Source organism: Panthera tigris, chromosome B3 (assembly GCF_018350195.1).
Source record: "Panthera tigris isolate Pti1 chromosome B3, P.tigris_Pti1_mat1.1, whole genome shotgun sequence".
Classification (NCBI taxonomy): domain Eukaryota; kingdom Metazoa; phylum Chordata; class Mammalia; order Carnivora; family Felidae; genus Panthera; species Panthera tigris.
Window position 1 is genome coordinate 49752814 of NC_056665.1, and position 22853 is coordinate 49775666.

The 22853-nt window shown below is 37.4% G+C and overlaps 1 protein-coding gene across 1 annotated transcript in view; it reads right to left on the reverse strand.

The window, feature by feature from the left end:
- The window catches only part of UNC13C (unc-13 homolog C), a 569448-nt gene that overhangs the window by 40585 nt on the left and 506010 nt on the right, over positions 1-22853 (reverse strand). Inside the window, exon 28 of the mRNA XM_042988813.1 lies at positions 17419-17566. Coding sequence (XP_042844747.1) covers positions 17419-17566 — 148 coding nt within the window. The remainder of the gene's footprint in view (positions 1-17418; positions 17567-22853) is intronic.

The following is a 22853-nucleotide window of genomic DNA, read 5'->3' on the forward strand; positions in this document are numbered from 1 at the left end:
GAGGTAGAAAATTCTGTTTCCCATAATAGGCTCTGAGCATAGAAGAAGCTTTAGGCTGTATAAATGTTTCATGGGATTTTGAATTGTACTAAGAGGAAAAGTCTGCCATTGATGTTCTATCACATCATGTCATGGATAGTTGTGTCAAATCAACATGATGCAACAGTCTGAAATTGAAATCTAAGTTTGAATTCCAATCAGTAGACTTATAAATCTATAATGGTAGTAAATGATTTCTGGAGGGATATACATTATCTGGGTAGCCTTTAGCCATGCTCGTGTGTAAAATGAATCTATGAATGACTAAGCATTGAGTGAAGGAATAAGTGAATTAAGGAATGAATAACTGGGCTGCTGGTGAATTATTATTGATTGATGACTTTAATATTCTGTACAACCTAGTTATATCTCCGAGTATCGATGTGATTCTACTTCTATACATCCACTTTTGCAGTTCTTTTCTTCCCTAAGATTGGGAGCAAATACTGTTGTTAGCTGTATTTTTCCAAGCATTCCCCAATGCTAGGGCAAATATTAAGCAATGTATAAACATCTGTTGAATTAATATCCTTAGTTTCCTATCTCTGTTACTAATATATCCACACAAATAATAAGGGGGTCTATTAGACTTTATTGTATCTTAATTCTGCTACTCATATCAAATAACCAGCTGCAGGCTGATGAGAAAGAATAACGACTGTAGACCATAATTGGTTTTACTCACATGTCCACAGAATTACTCTAAGTGTTTGGAAAATTAGCTTTCTGATGAAAGCTTTGCATAGTGGAAAATGGCCTGTGTTTGTACTTGGAAGAATTTAGATTTGAGACCAATTCCAACCCTCTTGATGTGGCTCTTATAAGTCACCAATCTCATCCTGAACCCTGTCCCCTCATCTGGAAGTGGGTATAGTCTCATGTTCCTCATAGGGTCACTGAGAAGATCAAGTGGCCTACCCGGGTATGATTTATATAATGGAAATTTACACCATGTTTGCTTAGAATTCACTAACCTTGCCATAAAAATAGCTGTAACATTCACCTGCTAATCTCCAAATTGGCTGACTCCAAAAGACAAGAAAAATTGACTTCATTTTCCATTTCCAGGGCATCTGGCTCTTCTTCCCCACTTTTGAGTTTCTTCACAGTGACTTTCCTGCCTTTTGACAGCACCATTTTATTTCCTTTCTTTAATGATATAGGACATGTTGCTTATAGTTTTGCTCTGTTTAATGTGGTTCTGCCTCAGGGGTTATTACTGCTAGGGGGATGCTCTATCAAGTTACCTTGCCTTTTCAGTTAAAGAGATTTGAAGGTGTTTATAAACCAAGGGAATGAAATGACTTCAGGTGGAAAATAAAATGAAACGAGGCGTAAGTGAATCCTGCAAGATAGTAATGCCATTTAAAGCTAAAATGGATCTAATGTGTTCAAAATCATAAAATTTTACACTGTAAACATACATGTAAACAGCCAAGCTGTCCCACAGAAACTGACTTGAAATCACTTACATAATATTGTTTGTGAACAAAAACGAAACTGAAAGTAATTAAAATAACCCTCTTTTGCGGGGATAACAGGCAGGGATCAAATTTTCAGGTCCTTCTATTATAGGCTAAAAGGCAAAAGTCATTTTAACTGAAAGTTAAATATGAGAAAAACCTGAGGAAAATACGTAGGCCTGAACATCAACTTTGGCAGGAACGAAAGTGCTTTTGTTTTTCTCTCATAAAGGGTTTCCTTTATTTTAGCTTTCAGTTTTGTTTGGCTTTGGTGCAGTCTACATGAAGATCCTCCTATAAGGCTGTAAAACACATGCTTTCATTTGGAAAAGAACATTTTTATTGACTCCATACTTTGCTCTAATGCTTTTGAAGTACTCCTTTTATCTAGAGATTTCAGCCTGGGAACACATTACTACCAGAAGAAAATGTCTGCAATTATAGTTTATAGCCAACACCATGAATTGGCTACACGTAGCTCTTATCATAGGGAGTGCCCCTTGTGTAAGACTTAACAGTGGTTCTCAAAGTGTGGTTTCTGGACCAGCAGCATGCACAGCTCCTGGGTACTTGCATAAATGCAAATTCTCAGACTCTATCCACCCCAGACCTAATGAATGAATATCTCTGAGTGGGGTCCACAAGTAATTATGACATACACTAAAGTTTGAGAACCACAAGCTTGTGGTTATGGAAACCCTAAATGAGGTGACACATTTCTTGCCCCACCCCAGTTTCATTGAGATAATTGACATATAATACTGTATAAGTTTAAGGTATATAGCGTGATAGCTTGACTTATATATAATGTGAAATGATACAATAGGTTCAGCTAATATCCATCATCTCATATAGATAAAATACAAAGAAAAGAAGATTAAAAAAAAAGTTCGTCTTGTGATGAAAACTCTTAGGATCTACTCTCTTAACACCTTTCCTCTATATCTTACAGCAGTGTCAGCTACTGTCAAAATGTTGTGCATTACATTGCCAGCATTTATCTTATTACTGGGAGTTTGTGCCTTTGACCACCTACCTCAGTTTCCCCACACCAGTCTCTGGTAAGCACAAGTCTGATCTCTTTTTTTAAGCGTTTTGTTTTAAATTCCACATAAAAGTACATCATACAGTATTTGTCTTTCTCTGACATATTTTTCGTAGCATAAGTGCTTTCAAGGTCTATCCATATTGTTGCAAATGGTAGTATTTCCTCATTTTTATGGCTGCATAATATTCCATTGTATTCACAAGTTCTTTATCCATTCATCCATGGATAGACATCTCGGCTGTTTCCATGCTTCGCCTGTTGTATATAATGCTGCTATGAAAATGGGAGTGTGTATATCTTTTCAACTTTGTGTTTTTGTTTTCTTTGTATGTATTCCCAGAAGTGGTATTGCTGGATCATATGGTATTTCTATTTTTAACTTTTTGAGGATCTTCCATACTATTTTCCACAGTGGCTGTACCAACTTACATTCCCATCAAGAGTACACTAAGCTTCCCTTTCTTCCACATCTATGCCAGAATTTGTTGCCTTTTGTGTTTTTGATGATGGCCATTCTAAAAGGCCTGAGGTAATATTCATTGTGGTTTGAATTTGTGTTTCCCTAATGATGTTGAGTATTTTTTCATGTTGGCCTTACCATCTTTGGAAAAATCTTTATTCAAGTCCTTTGCCCAGTTGTTTTTGTTTTTGTTTTGCTATTCAATTATATGAGTTCTTTATATATCTTGGAAATTAACTTATCAGATATGTGGCTTGCAGATACTTTTTTTCCCCCATTCTAGTTGTCTTTTCATTTTGTTGATGGTTTCTTTTGCTGTCCAGGAGTTTTTAGTTTGATGTAGTCCCACTTATTTTTTATTTTGTTTCTTGTGGTTTAGGTATCATATTTCTCTTCAAGGCCCATGTCAAGAAGTTTTATTCCTATGCTTTCTTTTAGGCATTTCATGGTTTCAGGTTTTACATTTTAGACTCTAATACATTTTGAGTTAATTTTGAGTTGTGTAAGAAAGGGCTCCACTTTCATTTTTTTACATGTGAATATCTAATTATCCTAGCATCATTTATTAAAGAGACCATCTTTTCTCCAATGTGTATTTTTTGTTTTTTTTGTCAAATATAAGCTGACTGTACATGCTCGGATTCATTTCTGGGCTCTTGATTCTGTTCCATTGGTCTATATATCTGTTTTTATGCCAGTGCCATACTGTTTTGATTACTGTGGGTTTATAGCATAAGCTTGAAATCATGGAGGGCGATGCCTTCTTTTTTGTTTTTGCTCAGGATGTCTTTGGCTATTAAGAGTCTTTTGTGGTTCCATATAAATTTTAGGAGTGTTTTTTCTACTTCTGTAAAAAATGCTACTGAAGTCTTGATAGACGCTGCATTGATCTTAGGATGGAGTTTGGTAGTATTGGCATTTTAACAATATTAATTCTTCCATTCCATGAACATGACATACTCTTCCATTGATGTTTGTCTGCTTCAGTTTCTTTCATCAGTGTCTTCCAGGTTTCAGAGTGAGGATCTTTCATGAGGGAACATATCTCTTACATACATATAAGTGGTTAACATCCTTAGATCCTTCAGATGGTACAGGTCAAGCTAATAGCACTGACAGTCATAATTCACATTTCTCCTTGTTGGCCCAATTCACAAGACTGATGATTTACCCAGAGGACTCACAATGAGTTATAAACAACATATTTTGAAATGCTCAGACTCCATTAGAGACCTTTTGAGGTGCTCGTAGCAAAAGTGTTTTAATGGTATTGATATTTACCCTGCTCTGATATTCAGCCTGTATTTCCAGGCCATTTCTTTCTTTTGAATGGTGGCTTACTCCATGACTTTGCTCATTTCCCCTTGCTGTGTGCCTTTTCTAAGAGCTTGCACCTCCCAAGGATTCAATAATTACCTCCTGAATGTAGTTTCCGAACCGACTGCTCTCTTCACTTTTTCTTCCAACTTGCCAGTGAATATAGTCACCTTATGTCCTACTGTTAATTCTTATAGAAATAAATACCATGGAATTTATCATATGACTCAAAACCTCTCTCCATCTACACTTCCACATTTTGGTCAGTGGTAGGTGGCACAACCTACATTACTTAAGTTTACGACTCTTTGTCCTTTGCTTGCTTTATCTTGTGATGAGCTATAGATTCTTCCTTCACAATATTTCTCATATTCATCCTTCATCTATTTCTGCTGTCGCTATATTTAGATTGTAAGCATTTAAAGTACAAAATTGTTTTTCCAAAGATTTCCTTTCTTTCCTTCCTTCATTCCTTCCCTTTCACTTTCCCTTCTATGCAAAAGCAAAACCATAGCATGAGTGTTCCAAATTAACCTGTTTGACCTCTCCTCCTTTCGTACCTCCCACTGACTACAGGTCAATCTCCACACACCTGGGCCTAACATTCACAGCTCTCCAAGTTCTGATCACAACCAATTTCTTTCAACTCTCCTTCATTCCTTCCTTCCTACATATTCTTTACTCTAGTGGTTCTTTTTTTAATGTTTATTTTTGAAAGACAGCACAAGCAGTGGAGGGACAGAGGGAGAGGGAGACAGAGAATCTGAAGCAGCCTCTGTGCTATCAGCACAAAGCCCAACATGGGGCTCAAATCCATGAGCTGTGAGATCACGACCTGAGCTAAAGTCAGATGTTCAAACAACTGAGCCACCCAGGCACCCCATACTCTGGTGGCTCTTAAAGTCAGCTGGAGGGCTGGTTAAAACAGATTTTTGGAACCTACCCCTTAACTCAGTAGGTCTTTGGGGGGTAAGGCCCAAGATTTTGCATTACTAATGAGTTCTCAACTATTAATGGATAAACTGCTTATTGCTTATATTCATTTATTGAAAACCTAACTTCCACTATGACTCTATTTGGAGATGGGGCCTCTGAGGAAGTAATCAAGGTCAAATGAGGTCATAAGAGTTGGGTCCTGACCTAATAGGATATGCCCCTATGAAACAGCCACTAGAGATTTCCCTCTCTACTAGGTGAGGACATCATGAGATGGCAGCCACCTGTAAGCTAGGAAGAGGGTTTTCACCAGACACTGAATCAATCAGTACCTCCAGCCTCCAGACTGTAAGAAAATAAATTTCTGTTATTTATGCCACCCAGTCTATGGTACTCTGTTTTAGTGGTCTGAGCTTACCAACATACCAGGAGACCCTGATGCTGCTGCTCCAGGGACTACACTTTGAGAAGCACTTCTCCAGCCTCCTGATGGGTCCTTGTCAAGTTAGCCTCTGCGCCATGCTGACCGGCTTTCCTCTTCCTCCCTTACTCAAACCTCACACATCCTTCAAAGCCTACCATGGGCCACACTTGTTATCTGAAGACTCTCAGCTCTCCTGCCCATAGTTATTTTCTCCCTCCCCTTTGGATCCACCTGATATTTAGCATAAACTACCTTGTATGATTGTTTTTCACTTTACATAGTTGTTATAGCTTCACTGTAAGCTCCTTGGAACAGATAATTTTTCTCATGTCTTACACCCAGCATAGTGCTTTGCAATAGCAAGAGTGAGACATGTTGTTATTTGACAACCATGGCGTGTATGGAGAAGAAGTTCATAAAAACTGCAGGTGTGATTCCTTCAGGTGTCAGTGTCATAGGTTTCTCCATCACTCTGAGAGCCTCTTGGCATTATGAAGTTAGTTTACAGGCAAATGTGCTTGTTGGTTTCCTTGCTTAGTTGTATTTGAAGAGAGTTCTTTATGTTTGTAGAAGAAAGGGGTACTTTTTTGATAGTGCATCTAGCAATAATGATGGTGCAATAAGAATTGGCAATGAGAGACTGCTGTGCACTGTCTCACATGTATTACTACTTGTGATCCTCCCAGCCACACAATGGATTTAGGAATACTATGCTAGCTGCTTTACAGATGGGAAAACTGAAGCTTAGAGAGGGTAAGTGATTGATCCCAAGGTCACAGAGCCAGGCAGAGGTAGTGGAGATGTTTAAGCTGTGACTGTATGGTTACTCGTTCCCGTCTTAACCAAAATATCAGTTCCTTGTCCCTTCTCCTAAATGAGAGCACGTTATGCCAGAGGTTTATACAAGGTTGACTTCCAACCTTTAGAGATTTAGAGTCACTATTTCCATGCCACATGACATAGTTCATATTTCTTTTTCTAAGATAAATCAAGCACTTAATAACAAGGCTTAATGTCTACCGCCAAGGGGTAACTGAAGGAGAAAACATCCCGTCTTTTTTTCAGAAATTAGTTATAAAGGGCATATGGAGGTTGTGAGGCAGTAGTCTGTGGTTTTTCAATTAATGCCACTGACCTCATTGGTCACAAAACCTGCTCTCAGTGAATAAAAAACAGACATTATGGCTCAGTAGGTACAGAGATACTGTATTGCATTTTGCTTTCTTGACTCAGTGATTTGTGGAATGTTTTTCTGACATTTCAGTTTGTCAGCATTTCCATTGAATTTTCAAATAACTGATTCTAACCTCTGTTTCACTTTCCAATCAGATCTAAGACCAAAATAACAGCAGTAACAAAAACATGAAAAAATACCATAGTTACCCACAGTAAGAAAGTATTATATGATTTTGGAAATATCTGTTTTATCATTGACTTAGCATTTGCTTAATTTTAATGCTTTACATAATTACTCTGATACTTTTCATTAAATAAGATTTAAAATTATTCAATTACAGATACACATATTATATCTATTATATCTATTATATATATATCATATCTATGTACAAATATAAAGTGCGTGTGTGTTTGTGTGTGTGTGTGTGTGTATAGTTCCCATTCCAGACAATTCTCCTACCTCCAGAACAATTTTGAGATCTTTTGAATCCTTCAGAGGAACTTTAATTGAGCTGTTTATTCTAGCCCACAGATTTAAATCTAAAGCCCTGAAGGACTTCAAAATGAACTGCTTTGAGTTAATTATACTTTGGAATTCAATTAAACTAATTTACTTTGCATAACAAAGTGTGCTCTTCATATTTCTTTTTTTTTAAAGTTTTTAAATTCTAGTTAGTTAACATACAATCTAATATTAATTTCAGGTGTACAATATAGTGATTCAGCACTTCATACAACACCCAGTGCTCATCACAACAAGTGTTCTCCTTAATCCCCATCACCTATTTTACCCATCCCCCCATTCACCTCCCCTCTGGTAACTAACTGTAAGTTTGTTCTCTAAGGTTAAGAGTCTGTTTCTTGGTTTACCTCCCTGGTTTTTACCTTTGCTTGTTTTGTTCCTTAAATTTCATTTATAAGTGATATCATATGACATTTGTCTTACTCTGACTTATTTCCCTTAGCTTAATACTCTCTAGCTCTATCCATGTTGTTGCAAATGGAAAGATTTAATTCTTTTTTATGGCAATGGACACGGGCTTTTTCCATAATTTGGCTATCATAGATAATGCTGCTATAAATTTTGGGGTGCATATATCCTTTCAAATTAATATTTTTATATTATTTGGGTAAATACCTAGTACTGCAATTGCTGGATAGTAGGGTAGTTCTGTTTTCAACTTTTGAGGAACCATGCTGTTTTCCAGAGTGGGTGCACCAGATAGCATTCTCACCAACAGTGCAAGGGGGTTCCCCTTTCTCGGTATCCTCGCCAACACCTGTTATTTCTTGTTTTGTTGATTTTAGCCATTCTGACAGGTGTGAGGTGGTGTCTCATTGTAGTTTTGATTTGCATTTCCCTGATGATGAATGATGTTGAGCATCTTTTCATGTGTCTGTTAGCCATCTGTAAGTCTCCTTTGGAGAAATGTCTGTTCATGTCTTCTGCCCATTTTTTAATTGGATTATTTGAGTGGTGAGTGTTACATGTTCTTTATATGATTCAAAAAGAAATACTGGGACGTTTTGGGATAATTTCGAAGGGCAGAACATTGTAAGTAGGTAGAAAAAATCTACCATAATTTCGCCACACAGAAGTCAACGCGGCTTTATTTTGAAATCTTCTAAAAGAAATTTATTATCCTAAATCTTTATTCCTTTAACAAGAGTTATTTCACTAGCCCATGCCTTTTGTACTGCTAAACTGCAGTGTCAATCTCCCCACATCTCTCCATCACTGTTGCTAGCCCAGCTGCCAAAGTATCAGCCTGAGCCCTTCTTATCTCCCTTCAATCTTTTTTCTGAGATGTCAGAAAAACATTCTACTTTTTCACACTGCACCCTTGCTCAAATTACTTCCATGGCGTCTACTGCTCTTGGGTGAAATGACTGTCTCAAAAGAACACCCAGAGGCAGTATGGAATATCAGAACAATAATTTGAAGATCTTTGACTTCTCAATGTTCTGAGACTCGAGTGAGAAAAAGGTATTTGAAGATGCCTGTAATTGGCAGTAAATGCCAGATGTGAGTGCTTACTTAGATCTTTGAATGCATGCCAAATGCCAAGTGTTTTGTTTCTAATAGCAAAACAAAAGTAATTAATTTTAGAAAAATATACATTACTTCCAGATTTATTTTAAATAATATCAGCCAGTGAGAGGCAAGTAACAGAGAACACTTAATATTAGAAAACAAGGTTCTAATACCACTGATATTCTTCATGGCCTTGGAATGAGATCTGGTTCTCACCCAATTAAGAAATCAAAAGATGGACCTCTTATACAGAGCAACATAGTTGTTGATTTTACATGAGTAGTGTTAGGAAAAAATCTTCCAAATATTTATGTTAAAAAAATGAAAAAATAATAAAAGTATATCTATTCTGACCTATAAATACGTATACTTAGAATACTGCACTAAGAATAATAACTTCCTCCTTGCGTGACATACAACAAATATCTGCTTCATCTGTGCTGTGAGGACTAATCTTGCAAATGATTTTACCAATGACTCCCAGTTGTCTCAGTTTGGCTTCAGGTTTCCAGATAAGTTGAGATGCTGAGCAAGATAAATTGCATTATGAGAAATGGAGATCTGGGATTTTGATGCTCTGGCCAGAATATAATGGAAATATTCCTGTGAATGAAAAGCTAAAACATTTTTTTTTTCATTCTGGACAGCTCAGTCATCAAAATGTGATGTTTTACCTCACTCCAGAGAGAATTATTCTGATGCTTGACTTGCTTATTTTAATGTATTAATTTTTGACAACCCAAATGAGAGTCAGTATGAAAGAAAAACCTAGCAAAGTCATGAAGATTTGCCTTTGTATCAGCCAGGGTATCAATAGCAAACAGAAACTCAAACTGCAGTAATTTTGGATGGTTTAATAAAGTGACTGCCTGTGAAGGTTTAGATGGGGATTTAGGGAAAAACAGAAGGGGTAGTGGATCTGTTAACACCCACAGTCTGTAAAATATGAGGGGCAGAAGTAGCTACTGGGATCCAGAAGGAGAGAGTTTTCTAGGGAAGAAAGGTACTTTGAAAGGACAGTAAACTGAATGGACCAAGCCCAGAGGGAGCCTGGAGAAGGAATAACTGACCTAGTCTCTCCTCGCATGGAGCTTCAGAGGAGCCCTCTACTGGCTGACCCAATAAGGAAATAAGGAGTAAGAGAGTCCATAGCTGTAACCCATACAGCCCAGCCTCCTGGGAAGAAAAGGGTCCATTAGGAGCAGCAAATGGAAGACATTTAGCCCAGCCTTTCACTGTAGTTTATCTAGCATCTAGCACAAAGGCTGACACATGGTAAATCCTCCTAAAAATGCATCAAATGAAAGCATAGATGAATCACCCAGGGGCCTAAACTGAAAAGAGTCTTGTATTTCATTTTTTTTCCTCATTGCTTTTGAGTTTTATGTTAATAGATCAAATAAAACATGATTTTAAGAGTTTGATAAAAATTTCTAATCCTATTCTTTTAATCTACCTTTATACATCTGTTTGTATTTCTCCATTGGCATTCAGTATATTTTACCTTGTACAAAAACTGAATAGCATCAGCCATCAAATTGTAAGCTTTCTTCCTAAGGGAACACACACACACACACACACACACACACACACACACACACACACTTTGGGTGCTCTGCAGTGTCTAGCACAGGGCTGTGAACGTATTTACTTTGAATAAAGGCTTGTCGAAGGATTTGTAATTGTATAAATTCAAATATAAGGACTATGGTCATACTGTATAATTTTTAATTTCCTGCATTTAATTTTCTACCATTCATTTTTTCTAAAATTCACTGATCATCCACTTTGCATCTAGCACATAGATTTCAATGAAGAGTAAGCAAGGTCTCTGTCCTCCTACGGCTTACATTGGGATAGGAGAGAAATATAAACCAGCAATCATTCTATGATTCAGTGTGCTAAGGAGAGTTACAAAATGGTACTTATGCTGGTGAAGAACAAGGGTGGTGAACAGTAGAAGAGGGAGGGTAGTCCAAAGCAGCAATATCCTACACACAGACACAATAGATTGCAGAGGAATGAAATCAGGCTATATTAGAAAAGGTTTTCTGAAAGCAGTATGCATTTCCTTACATTCAGCTTGACTTTCTATAATGTAATTATTCTCCATTAATATTTAATTTTTTTTAAATGTTTATTTTTGAAAGAGAGAGAGAGCCAGCATGTGTCCAAGTGGCAGGGGGGAGAGAGAGACAGAATCTGAAACAGGCTCCAGGCTCTAAGCTGTCAGCACAGAGCCTGGGGCGGGGCTCAAACTCTGAACAGTGAGATCATGACCTGAGACAAAGTCAGACGCTTAACTGACTGAGCCACCCAGTCGCCCCATTCCCAATTAATATTTAAAAGGTATCCTGGATACTGAGCATGCCCAGTAACTGCAACCAGAATGAGGGGAAACTGAAAAGTGGAGGAAGAAGTTAGAAGTTTGGGGATATAGTTTGTTGCTGACATGAAAGATTTAGTCATACTAAAATGAAAAGTAAGGAACCTGAAGTAAACTCAGTTATTCAAACTCAAGAGAAGAAAGCATTGGCTGTAGGAAATAAGAATACATTCTGATTTCTTTTCTGATTAAAATAAGTATGAGATAGGGGCACCTGGGGTGGCTTAGTTGGTTGAGCATCTAACTTTGGCTCAGGTCCAATTTTTATCTCATGATTCCTGAGTTCGAGCCTCATATCAGGTTCACTGCTGTCAGCACAGAGCCCACTTCAGATCCTCTGTCCCCTTCTCTCTCTGCTGCCTACCTCCCACTTGTACTCTGCCTCTCTCTCAAAAATAAACTTAAAAAAATAAGTATGAGATAGTAGCAAGGGCATTGTCTCTACCACTTATCTACATGACTTTTGCAAATTTCTTATTTGTGACTCCATTTTATTATTTAGTTGAGAGAGAGAGACAGAGAGACAGAGAGACAGAGAGCAAGCATGAGTGGGGGTGGGACAGAGAGAGAAAGAGAGAATTCCAAGCAGGCTCTGCACTGCCAGAGCCCAGCTCTGCCAACACGGTGGAGGAGGTGGGGTGGGGGGAGGGGCTCAACTCGGGGCTTGAGTTGAGATCATGTCCAGAGCCAAAACCAAGAGTCAGATTCTTAACCAACTGAGCCACCCAGGTGCCCCATGTGACTCCATTTCTTAATCTGAGAGGTATGGATTCTGTTACTGGCCTCACAGGATTATTGGGAGGAACTGCATAGTTGTAGACAACTTACTTGCTACAAAGTATTGCTCAGCATTACAGTAACCTTGTCTGACACCTGCCATTTCTACTTTGGGAAAGGATTCAACAAACTCGGAACCGTATCACATCACCACTCCTATTACAGTTATTTGTGTACAACTTTTTGACTGGACTGAAGAGCCTCATCCAGCTTTAAATGTTATCAGACCAACTGCAACATTTGAAGAGCCAAATATCATAAATTCTCCATTTTCCCCTGCACTGCTAAAACATTCTAATGTCTTGGAAAGCAGTGCTAGCTAGTTAAATTTCACTGTTCCAGGGATAAAACAGTGACATAAATCTTTTGGATGGGATTCTGGATCTCTGGTTACCTCTGAAAGGCTTATCAGCTAAAATGAGAAACCACTTCTGGCTGTGCTTTCCAATCAGTATTAAACTGAAGATAACCAACTGGATTTTAATATTACTTCCCCATGTAAGCTGAGAATATTCCTTGGTGTTTTCACCCATTGGTGACATGCAGTAAGTCATTTCTTTATTTTGATGTCAGTTCTTTTGTCATGTAAATATTATTAATGTAAGTTCTCCTATATTTCTGAAAAGAAGAGATCCTTGGGGTGCTTGGGTGGCTCCCTCAGTTGAATGTCCGACTTCAGCTCAGGTCATGATCCCACGGTTTTTGAGTTTGAGCCCCTCATCGGGTCTGTGCTGACAGCTCAGAGCCTGGAGCCTGTTTCGGATTCTGTGTCTCCCCCTCTCTCTAACCCCTCTCCTGCTTGCACCTGTCTCTTTCTCTCTCTCAAAACTAAATAAACACTAAAAAAAATTTAAGAAGAGATCTTTTCTACAGTGAGCAATATCAGAAGGGTTTTTTTCTACTTATGGACATAACTTCTATAGTTTTAGAACCTAATTGGAGATAAGTATTGCTTTATACATAATGTGTATAGTAAAGTATATTCACAGATTCCAAATGTGAATCAGTGGTGATCTGATTTCCATTTCAAATTAAAATACGTTATTCTTTCCTTTAGTAGGAAACAGGTCATTAAAATGACCAAAAGTATCTGATTTTTTTAAATAAGCAAGGACTCAAAGATATTGCTCATAAAAAGTTAGTAAGAGGACAGATCATAGAATAAAACATTTTATCTCATAATTTTAATTCACATACTCATTAAATATATACATATATTTAATTACATATGTATTTCTTTATGAGTCAGTTGTAACTTAGACATAAATATCCCTTTGTCTGTAAAGCTTTTGAGATTCAGATTCCTCAAGCTCTTATAAAAGCTCAGATAAGGAAACAATATGACACAGAGTAGCTCAGCAATTAATCATTCTGTACCTCATTCCAAATTGTGTTATCCACTGAAAAAAATTCTACTTATTACGTTAAACTTTTATACATTTTCCACTGCTACTCCATGAAATATTCAAAAAGCCCTTGATATAATGAAATAGCAGTTAGAAAAGTTTTTTAATGAATATTATAATCAAGATGAAGAAAATTTGGTACCAGCTTCTAACAATATAATACATCCCTGAAAAACAACAACAAAAGTATAATTTTTAAAGCTAACTACCCAATCTAAACTATTGGATTAGCTGTAAGGAAGAATAGATGATAATTATTAGAAATGTTAAAATAATTTTTAATATTATTACACAAAACCTACAGTATTTCTGTATATTTTAATGGTGTAGAGAAATCTAAGATGTCTTCAACTAGAATTATTGATCCAAAATACGTGGTGATGTGAATTTTGTTATAAAAGCAAAATAAACATTTTTTTCCTAATAAAAATAAACTCTGGATATTCTTGACACAGTGGGGTTTTTAAGAGCACACATATATACTTTTCTGGACAGTTTGTATATCCAGAATACCCTCTCTTAGTACCACCTCATGACTCAGTTTACCCACTGGACTTTCTACTTTTCCTGTCTTCTCAAGTCTAAACATTCCTTCCTCTAGGGTGCCAGGGTGGCTCAGTCAGTGAAGCATTCAAATCTTGATTTCAGCTCAAATCATGATCTCACAGGCTTGTGGGATCGTGCTCTATATCAGATTCTGCCCTGACAGCATAGAGGCTACTTGGGATTCTCTATCTGCCCCCTCCCTGCTTTTACTCTTTCTCTTTCAAAACAAACAAACTTAAAAAAAAACTTTTCCTTCTTCTGACATGAACTGTGTTACAACACTTACCAGTTTTTGGTCTAATAAGAGCAGGGTGTCCCAATCTTGGCATTACTGCGATTTGGAGACAGAGAAATATGTGCACCATAAGGTATTTAACAACTTTCCATGTCTCCACTCACTAGATACCAGTAACATGACCACCACTCCCAGATGTGCAATCAAAACTCTCAGGATATTGCCAAATGCCCTTAGGGGAACAAAATTACCTTATTTGTTACCTTATTTCCTGCTGAGGAACTGCCTTATTAAAGCAACGGTGTATGTAACCTCATGTTCAGTTTTGAATATATGACTCAATGTAGGAAACTTCATTCAGAGGTGATACTCAGTAAATATTTATAAAGTGAATGCAGAATAAGATGGTGTTTTATTACTGCAGTTCATAGCTAGAATAATAAATATGTTATTCTTATAAAAGGAACTATCAGTTTTACTTGAGGACTTAATACTTCTATATCCGTCTTGGACTGGTTTATTTCCATATTTGGAACAGAAAGAAAAAATAAGATTTTTCCAAATAGATTATTCTCACTTGAACTCTGTGGTTCCCAAATTCCTAATGGGACTCAATCCCTAGCAGGTTTTTATTTTTTTCTCTTTTTTACTGCTGGGAGAAAGATGATATCTAAATTTATTCCAAAACAAAGAAATCAAGGCGAAAATGGGAGAGAAAGGAGCAAAGAAAAAAAAAAAACCAGAAGGAAAAATACATGAGCAAGAAAGATACAGTATGTTTTTCTACACTTATAATCTATTTATGAAAAAATTGAATTAAAATAAATAATTTTAGGGGTGTCTGGGTTGCTCATTCGGTTAAATGTCCAGTTCTAGATTTTCGCTCAGGTTGTGATCTCATGGTTTGTGAGTTTGAACCCCACATCTAGCTCTGTGCTGACAGGGCAGAGACTACTTGGGATTCTCTCTCTCTCTCTCTCTCTCTCTCTCTCTCTCTCTGCCCCTGCTCATGCTCGTTTTCTCTCTCTTTCAAAATAAATAAGAAAAAAAAAGAAACAATTTTGGTTTTGACATTTTTTTTGACTTTCCTATTTCTGTAAATAATTTTGAAGCACAGGCAAAATGAAGTATGCTGTCAGTCAGATATCAGAGAGAAAAGCTGGCTAACCACCACCAGGTCAAGGAAGAGCAAACTGCCAGCCCCTCAGAAGTCCTTAGTCCCTACTCCCCAGAGAGAGCTGCTCTCTTGACTTCACATAAGTCCTTTCCTTGCTATGTGTTGTCATTATACTGTGTATTCCTGAACACTAAAGTTTTTGGAATTTTTATAAATTTACTCATGCAATATATATTCCTTAGTTATCTGGTTGCTTTTATTGAACATTTTGTTTCTCCTTATTCATCCATGTTGTGTGTTATGGCTGTATAGGTTTTCACTGCATGAATATGCCACAATTTATTTTACTGTTCAACTGTTAATGGACAGGTTTTGTTTTGTTTTGTTTTGTTTTTCCTGTGAATTTTCTTATATGTGTCTCTTTTGGTGCACATGCATACAGATATCTTTCAGATTTGTGCCTATGAGTTGAATTGCTATGTCATAGGGAAGGCAAATCTTCAACCTTAGTAAATGATACCAAACTCCTGGGGCACCTAGGTGGCTCAGTCGACTAAGCATCCAACTTTGGCTCAGGTCATGATTTTGCTGTTCTTGAGTTCGAGCCCCGCATCGGGCTCTGTGCTGACTGCTCAGAGCCTGGAGCCTGTTTCAGATTCTGTGTCTCCCTCTATGTCCTTCTGCCACTCTCCCACTCATACTCTGTCTCTGTCTCTCTCTCTCAAAAATAAATAAACATTAAAAAAATAAAAAAAATACCAAACTCTTTTCCAGTTTATAGTCACACCAAAATTGATATACATGGGTAACTTTGTGTGCTGTGACATCTATGCTGGAAGATGGGCTATGTGCCTACAAAAGCAAAGGTTTCATACACTCAAATTTTCTGGGAACAAAACTGCAACACTATATGATGCATTAAAATTACATTCATATTTATAAGGTTCAGAAAATCTTGAGGGATGATGGATTCAAGGGAATAATGTTTTGGATATTTCTTTATCTCTTGACAATCCTTCATGGGCTCAACTCTTTTTTCCTTTCTCGAATTATCCCAAGATATAACCTGGGTTAGCATAGTACATTAAAAGGAGTATTTGTAGCATTTAATTGAACACTATCAGAAACCACCGTGTTAAAGACAAGCGAAGGACCTACCTAACACCTACCTTGGTACTACAGGCAAAGCACCCACCTTTGATGTAGTTCAAAAAGTTCAAAAACCCATTAAGAAACACATAGAAATCTGGAGCATTTTCATCACAGGAACAAAAAAAGAAGCTACACTTTCTTAGGATCCCTCATGAATGAAGACAGTGTCCTCATATTCATTTTTATTATACAATTTGTTATGTTCTAGAGTTTGAGCCCGCATTTGGCTTTTTGTGACTCATACTGACATTTTCAATAATCTCTCATAAATGCCTGATCTTAAATGCATATAATTACTAAAATACAATAAATCACAAAGCAACTTGAAAGAAAGGCTGCTTAGGAGGTGGAAGTTGGCCACATGAAACAGACCTAAGTTTCCAATAAAATTCTTACCTCTTGGTCCATTTTTAAAGTAAAAGTTAAAATTTCTCTCAGATAAAGTTAGAGTAAAATGAGATTTTCCTTCCTGAAACCCCAGAACACGAGATTTTACATTTAAAGTCAAGATTTGGGGAGTTACCATCATAATTTGGAAGTTACCGAGAGCAGCAAACACTACATCTATCTACTGAATTGAAAAGACTATCACAGCCATGGGTATTCAAAACTAAGTTTTACTAAATTGTATGATGTCAGAATCACCAACAACAGTCAACCACTCCATACAGTTTTAGTATTAAGCACATCCTAGTATTACTGAAATATAAAATTATGAATCATGAAGGCTAAAGCATGTTGATAATTTTCTATTAAACATAATCCTCAATTTTTATTGCTGGTTTAATTTATAGTAGTAAAAACTATTAATACTATTTATAATAATTTATAATAATTTTTATGTTGAATTTTAGTTGTGTTCAGCCTACTTTATTCTCACATACAATTTGTTACTTACTCTGTGAGGTCTGAGTGTCTATGAATTTCTTTATCAAGGCATCAGTTGTCTGGGTATAAAGACTGAGAGCATATCTCAGAGACTGAAGATCTGGGCTTTTCTCCAAGAAATTCTTTTTCAGGCCATTTCCTCCTGCATGAAAGTATTGCTAAAAAGAAAAAAAATATATAACGTAAGCAGAAGGATTTAGAAAAAAGTATTCATGGAAGATTTTTTTTTTTTTGGCTGTAATAGTGATGCTCAAATGGAATAATACTGTATGATCAATGTAAAATATCAACAAAGGGATAGTCCTACCACTTTCCCATTGCTAAGGATTAACCCTGTAATTCAGATTCCCTCAATATCTCTGAACAGTTGCTTTATATCGCAGACCCCAGATCCTTGAAGCTTAAGATTTTTCCTCTCATTCAAAACTTGAGGTAAGCATATGGGATCATGAATATACACTGATCAGAAGGCTTATATAATGACAGGTTGAGATGACAGTTGTCAACTTGGTTATTAGTTGGTTTCCAGGACATAAAAAAAATATCTGAGGTTGTCAAAATTTCACAAAGAGGGTAGTACCTGGTCACATATTTTCCAGATACTAGTTTGTGATTCTAGACCAGGTGTCCACTGCTCTATCTTCCTTTGCTCTAAACACACAATAGTGCAAATACAGTCTGACCTGAGGATGCAGAGTGGTCTTCAAGGTCCCCTGAACCTTGTGTTTGATAAATGTAATATAACATCCAATAAACTCAAACCACTACGAATCTATAGCTAAGATAATAGAAGAGATATATGCTCTTGAAGAATAAATATAGTCATTGAGGGATGTTAGCATTTTTCATACTGCAAATATTATGTGCAGAAATCACTTTGGAAGGCAGAATATATACAAATATGTGATAGAACTAAGGATATTTTTTTCCTACCCATTTATAGATGATAACATATTTACAGTGAACTGTTAAGGTTAGATAAATAGTTCTCTCTCCCTGTACGGACAGTGCTAAACTATACACTCACTGCAACCTGACTTGCTTTGATCTATGATTCTCACAGAATGACATATTTTGAGAAAGATCAACAAATGATTCTGATACTCTCTCCTAAATTGGGTATGTGTCATCTCTTTATCCCAATCTTCACACATTTCTGAGGTAAAACAATTCAATTAAATGAAAAATCATAATTATCTTAGTTTTCTCCCTTATTTGAGGGGGATGGAGAAAAGTATTCTGGGCATTTGTAGGCAGCTGAGTGCACTTTCAAAGAGTGTGATGAAGAGAAGATTTAGGGCATAAGCCAGAGAAAGTAGGCAATGGGAGTAGAATTTAAAGAAAGATTGCTTCCACTGCAGATACTGTCCCTCCCCAGGGAGAAAAATTTATAGCCACTTAAAACTGCATTTACTGATTCTAGCTGGGTGTGTTGTAAAAACCCAAGCTGTGCCAAAAGCTATTTACATGAACCTACGTTCATGTAAAGGAGGTACAGAAAAGTGACAAAAGCCTTTTCCTTTTAAGAGATGATGAGATACAATACTTAAAATCATCCTAACCCTTAATCTTCCTATAAAAATGTTAAAATGGGGCATCTGGGTGGTCAGTTGGTTGAGCATCCAACTTTGGTCATGATCTCATGGTTTGTGAGTTCAAGCCCCACATTGGGCTGGCTGCTGTCAGTGCAGAGCCTGCTTCAGATCCTCTGTCCCCCCATCTCTCTGCCCCTCCCCTGCTGTGCTCTTTCAAAAATAAAAATTAAAAAAAAAAACTTTTAAAAATGTTAAAATAGTTTCCCATGCAGAAAGTATTTATTGAGGATTATGAGTCTAGAATTATTTCAGGTGTCTTGATGGATCAAAAATTGTGATCGTTCCTTATTTCAGGAAATATGATATTTAAGGTGGAAAATATTAAATGGATATACTGAGAAGGGAAGGTTCAGCTTGGATTTGACTATTTCCCCAGAGCAGTGGAGGAGTGCTCTCTGGAGTTGTATTTATATAATGAAGCAAAGAGCCATCATATGAAACAACTCACCCTCAATGTAAAGAGCAGTTGGATAAATGGAACCAAGAATAGGCAAGCTCTCTGGGAATGTGGGGAACACATTCTGCTTCTCAGACTTTTTCAGACAAGCCTCATAGTTACCAAACCTGAGCACAAGTGCCAGGAGATTATGATAAAAAGAAAAGCAAGGAGTACCATCTGAAATGATGTTTTGTCACCTCTTGGGACTATTGAGAGTTATCAGGAAAAATTGTGAAAGACTTTGAACTGGACAAAAAGATCAGTAGGTGTTCTACCTCGTGTACCCATCGGGTTATCTATGCTTTTCATTGTCTTTGAGCTATTTAAAACTCTGTAAATGATAGAAAATGGATAATCATGTAAATGACTCTTGTCCATCGAAATGCAAATTAATTATTTCTGGTGGGATGCAACTGATTATTGTTCTGTGAATAGACCCTCTTAGCCTCTATTTGTAAATTGATTCCAGCCTTCCTTATTGCTCATCCTGTGGTTCTTGGAATTCTCCTATAAGCTAGTTGTAAGATCTGACTGGTTCCCCCATTAATGATAAGTCAAATAACATGTTTGACAAGTTTCATTTATTTATCTATTTATTTATTTATTGTGCATGAATGTCCCAATTTTTTTTTTAATTTTATTTATTTTGGGAGAAAGAGGTAGTGAGAGTCGGGGAGGGGCAGTGAGAGGGGGAGAGAGTGAATCTCAAGCAGGCTCCACACTGACAGCATAGAGCCAGACACGGGGCTCAAGTTCACAAAACTGAGATCATGACCTGAGCTGAAACCAAGAGTCTGATGCTTAACTGACTGAGCCACCCAGGTGCCCCCACAATCCTCTGTTTTAAAAACTTCTTTGTGTATAGAAGGCAGTGTGGTGACAGCATTCACAAGGGTGGCCATAGTTTTCACACTGACAGTTTGTGAGGACAGAACTATGGGCTCGCACTGACAGTATCGGTGGTGTTTGCCTTCCTGCCTGCTCTCTCTGCTTCTATCCCTTAAATACTTATTAAACTTGTATCATAAACCAGACCTTGTGCTGAACGCCAAGGATAGAAAGCAGTAGAGGTACAGAAGTTGTTCTTAAAGGGATGATAGTTTAGTAGGAAATGTAACCAAACTGTCAATGAATGACTCCTATAATGTTACAGATGTAAGAAAAATAATTTGAAAATACAGATAGTGGAGGTAGCAATCATTTCCATTGGGGAAGGAGTCAGGAAAGGTTTCCAAAGTGGTGACATCTTCGGTGTTTGTCAGTCTTTTAGCACTGCCATTTGTATATTCAACAGCAACTAGATCATTCATTACGGTGGAGGAGAGAAAAAGGACACTCCCATTTATTTTAGATAACCAAGGGAAACCATGGCAATCCCAGTATTACTTAAGAGGAAATGAAATAATAGTTCTCATAATACAGTTCCTTGGTATCATTTAAAATACACTGGTTGCTACTGTTAATCTGTTCTCATCCTTAAACTTGTGCTGCCTGCGAGCCACATGTTGCCTCTAGGCAGTAGAGGGCCTGGAGAACTTGAGATGACATTGTACCCTTAAAGATTCACAATGCTCATCAACGTGTGAAAGGCTCTGAGACCCACTGTGGTAAGGAAATCTGCTTGACCTTTCATTAACATACCTGCCTTTTAAAATTATTTGGCTTTAGGACACCTATCACACAGGGCATCTATTAATACTCATGAGGACTGATATGTGCCATGGGATATGATTTAGGGAACCCTAGGAGAGAATCAGGTGACTAGACTTCATAGAATGCAAGATATTTCTAAGGGTCTAGAAGGCTTCATAGAAGAAGGGAAGTCTGAAGAGTTAGGCTCTGAAGGCATAGATTGTGTATTGGTTCTTTTTCTTTTTTAATGTTTATTTTTGAGAGAGAGAGAGTATGCACATGCAAGTTGGGGAGAAGCAAGAGAGGGAGAAAGAGAGAGAAACCCAAGCAGACTCTGGAATGTCAGCACAGAGCCCATGCAGGGCTCGAACTCACCAACCATGAGATCATGGACCTGAGTCAATATCAAGGATTGCACACTTGACTGACTGAGCCACTCAGGCTCCCCTACTGTGTCCTTTTTCTTGGCCCCCTCATAATTGTATAGGAAGACATGTTTTTAGCATGAATACATTATCTTGTAGGCCTCTCGGACATGGGGAACTAACCATGAAACGAAAACATAAACAAGGAATGAGTTTGTTCCTGCCTAAGGGTCCCCTAGAGTTTTTGGTTATGATACTGAACTGACTTGACTTCCTCCTTTGTAGACATAGGGTGTTATGAGTCATTCTTTTAAAGGCTCTAGCAGGATTGTAAGGAAACAGTACAAGGTGTGTAAGGGCAGAAATGATGCTTTTGTCTTTTGAGTGCATGGTATAATAAGAGATGTTGCAAGACAAACCCTGGACAGAAGGTAGCAATTTTAGGAGAAAAAACAAGTTGCTTCTATTCAGTGAGTACAGATAAATAACACATGCCACAGGCTCCTAACTCAAAGGGCAGAGGAAATGATTTTTATGGTTATGCAAATGCAAACTCAATGAAAATACTACTTTATAGAAGCCTTTCACAGAGTGTTCAGAACCTGGGTGACTGCTCCTGAGAACATGGGTCTGTTTATCTCACTGGCACAGATAATAAGAAAGGGAGCTGCAATTATTGCATACACCTTGGCACCTGGAGATTTCACATTCAGTTTGACTCTGTGAGAGCTCCTGGAAGAAGCAGGAAAAGTAGAGTTTGGGTTTTGCTGAGGCTTGGGTTTGAAGGATATAAAAATGAGGCTGATGTGTGGGAGTGAATGTCTTAGTTATTAAACAAACTCCACTATCCACAGCTCAGTGCAGCTTAGTTGACCTCCCTTCATTATAGTAAGCATTTTTTTGGGGGTGGGGGTGGGATTATATGCTAGAGAAGAATTTGTGTATACGGGGTTTTAAAGCCTGCTAGATGTTTCCCTTATGCATGTAAAAAGTGGATTTTTCTCCATTGGTTCTAAACAAAGAAAAAATGGGGACTCAGCTTCATGTTGTTCCTCTGCAACCAGTGGTATAAACAAAGAACCTCCAGCTTAATCTATTCAGACGTTTACTTAGAATAATATGAATTCGCAGAAAATAATTGGCAAAAGTAAGTTGGGACAGGTTATTTTCTCCTCCTTCAAGAAAGGGATTTTTAATTAGAGAGCTGAGGACAGATGGCTATTCACAGTTGTGAAGGATAAGGATGTCAGCTGGATGTCATTCTCTCTACCCTTGGCCCTGTCCTGGCTGATATTTTCACCATGGACTTGGACAAAAGCAGAAAGCATGCTTTTAAAATGTACAGTTCAGCCAGGCTTGATGTTATTGCTTCAAATGACAGGAAGTGGTTTCAGAAAGGTCTTGGCAGCCTGGA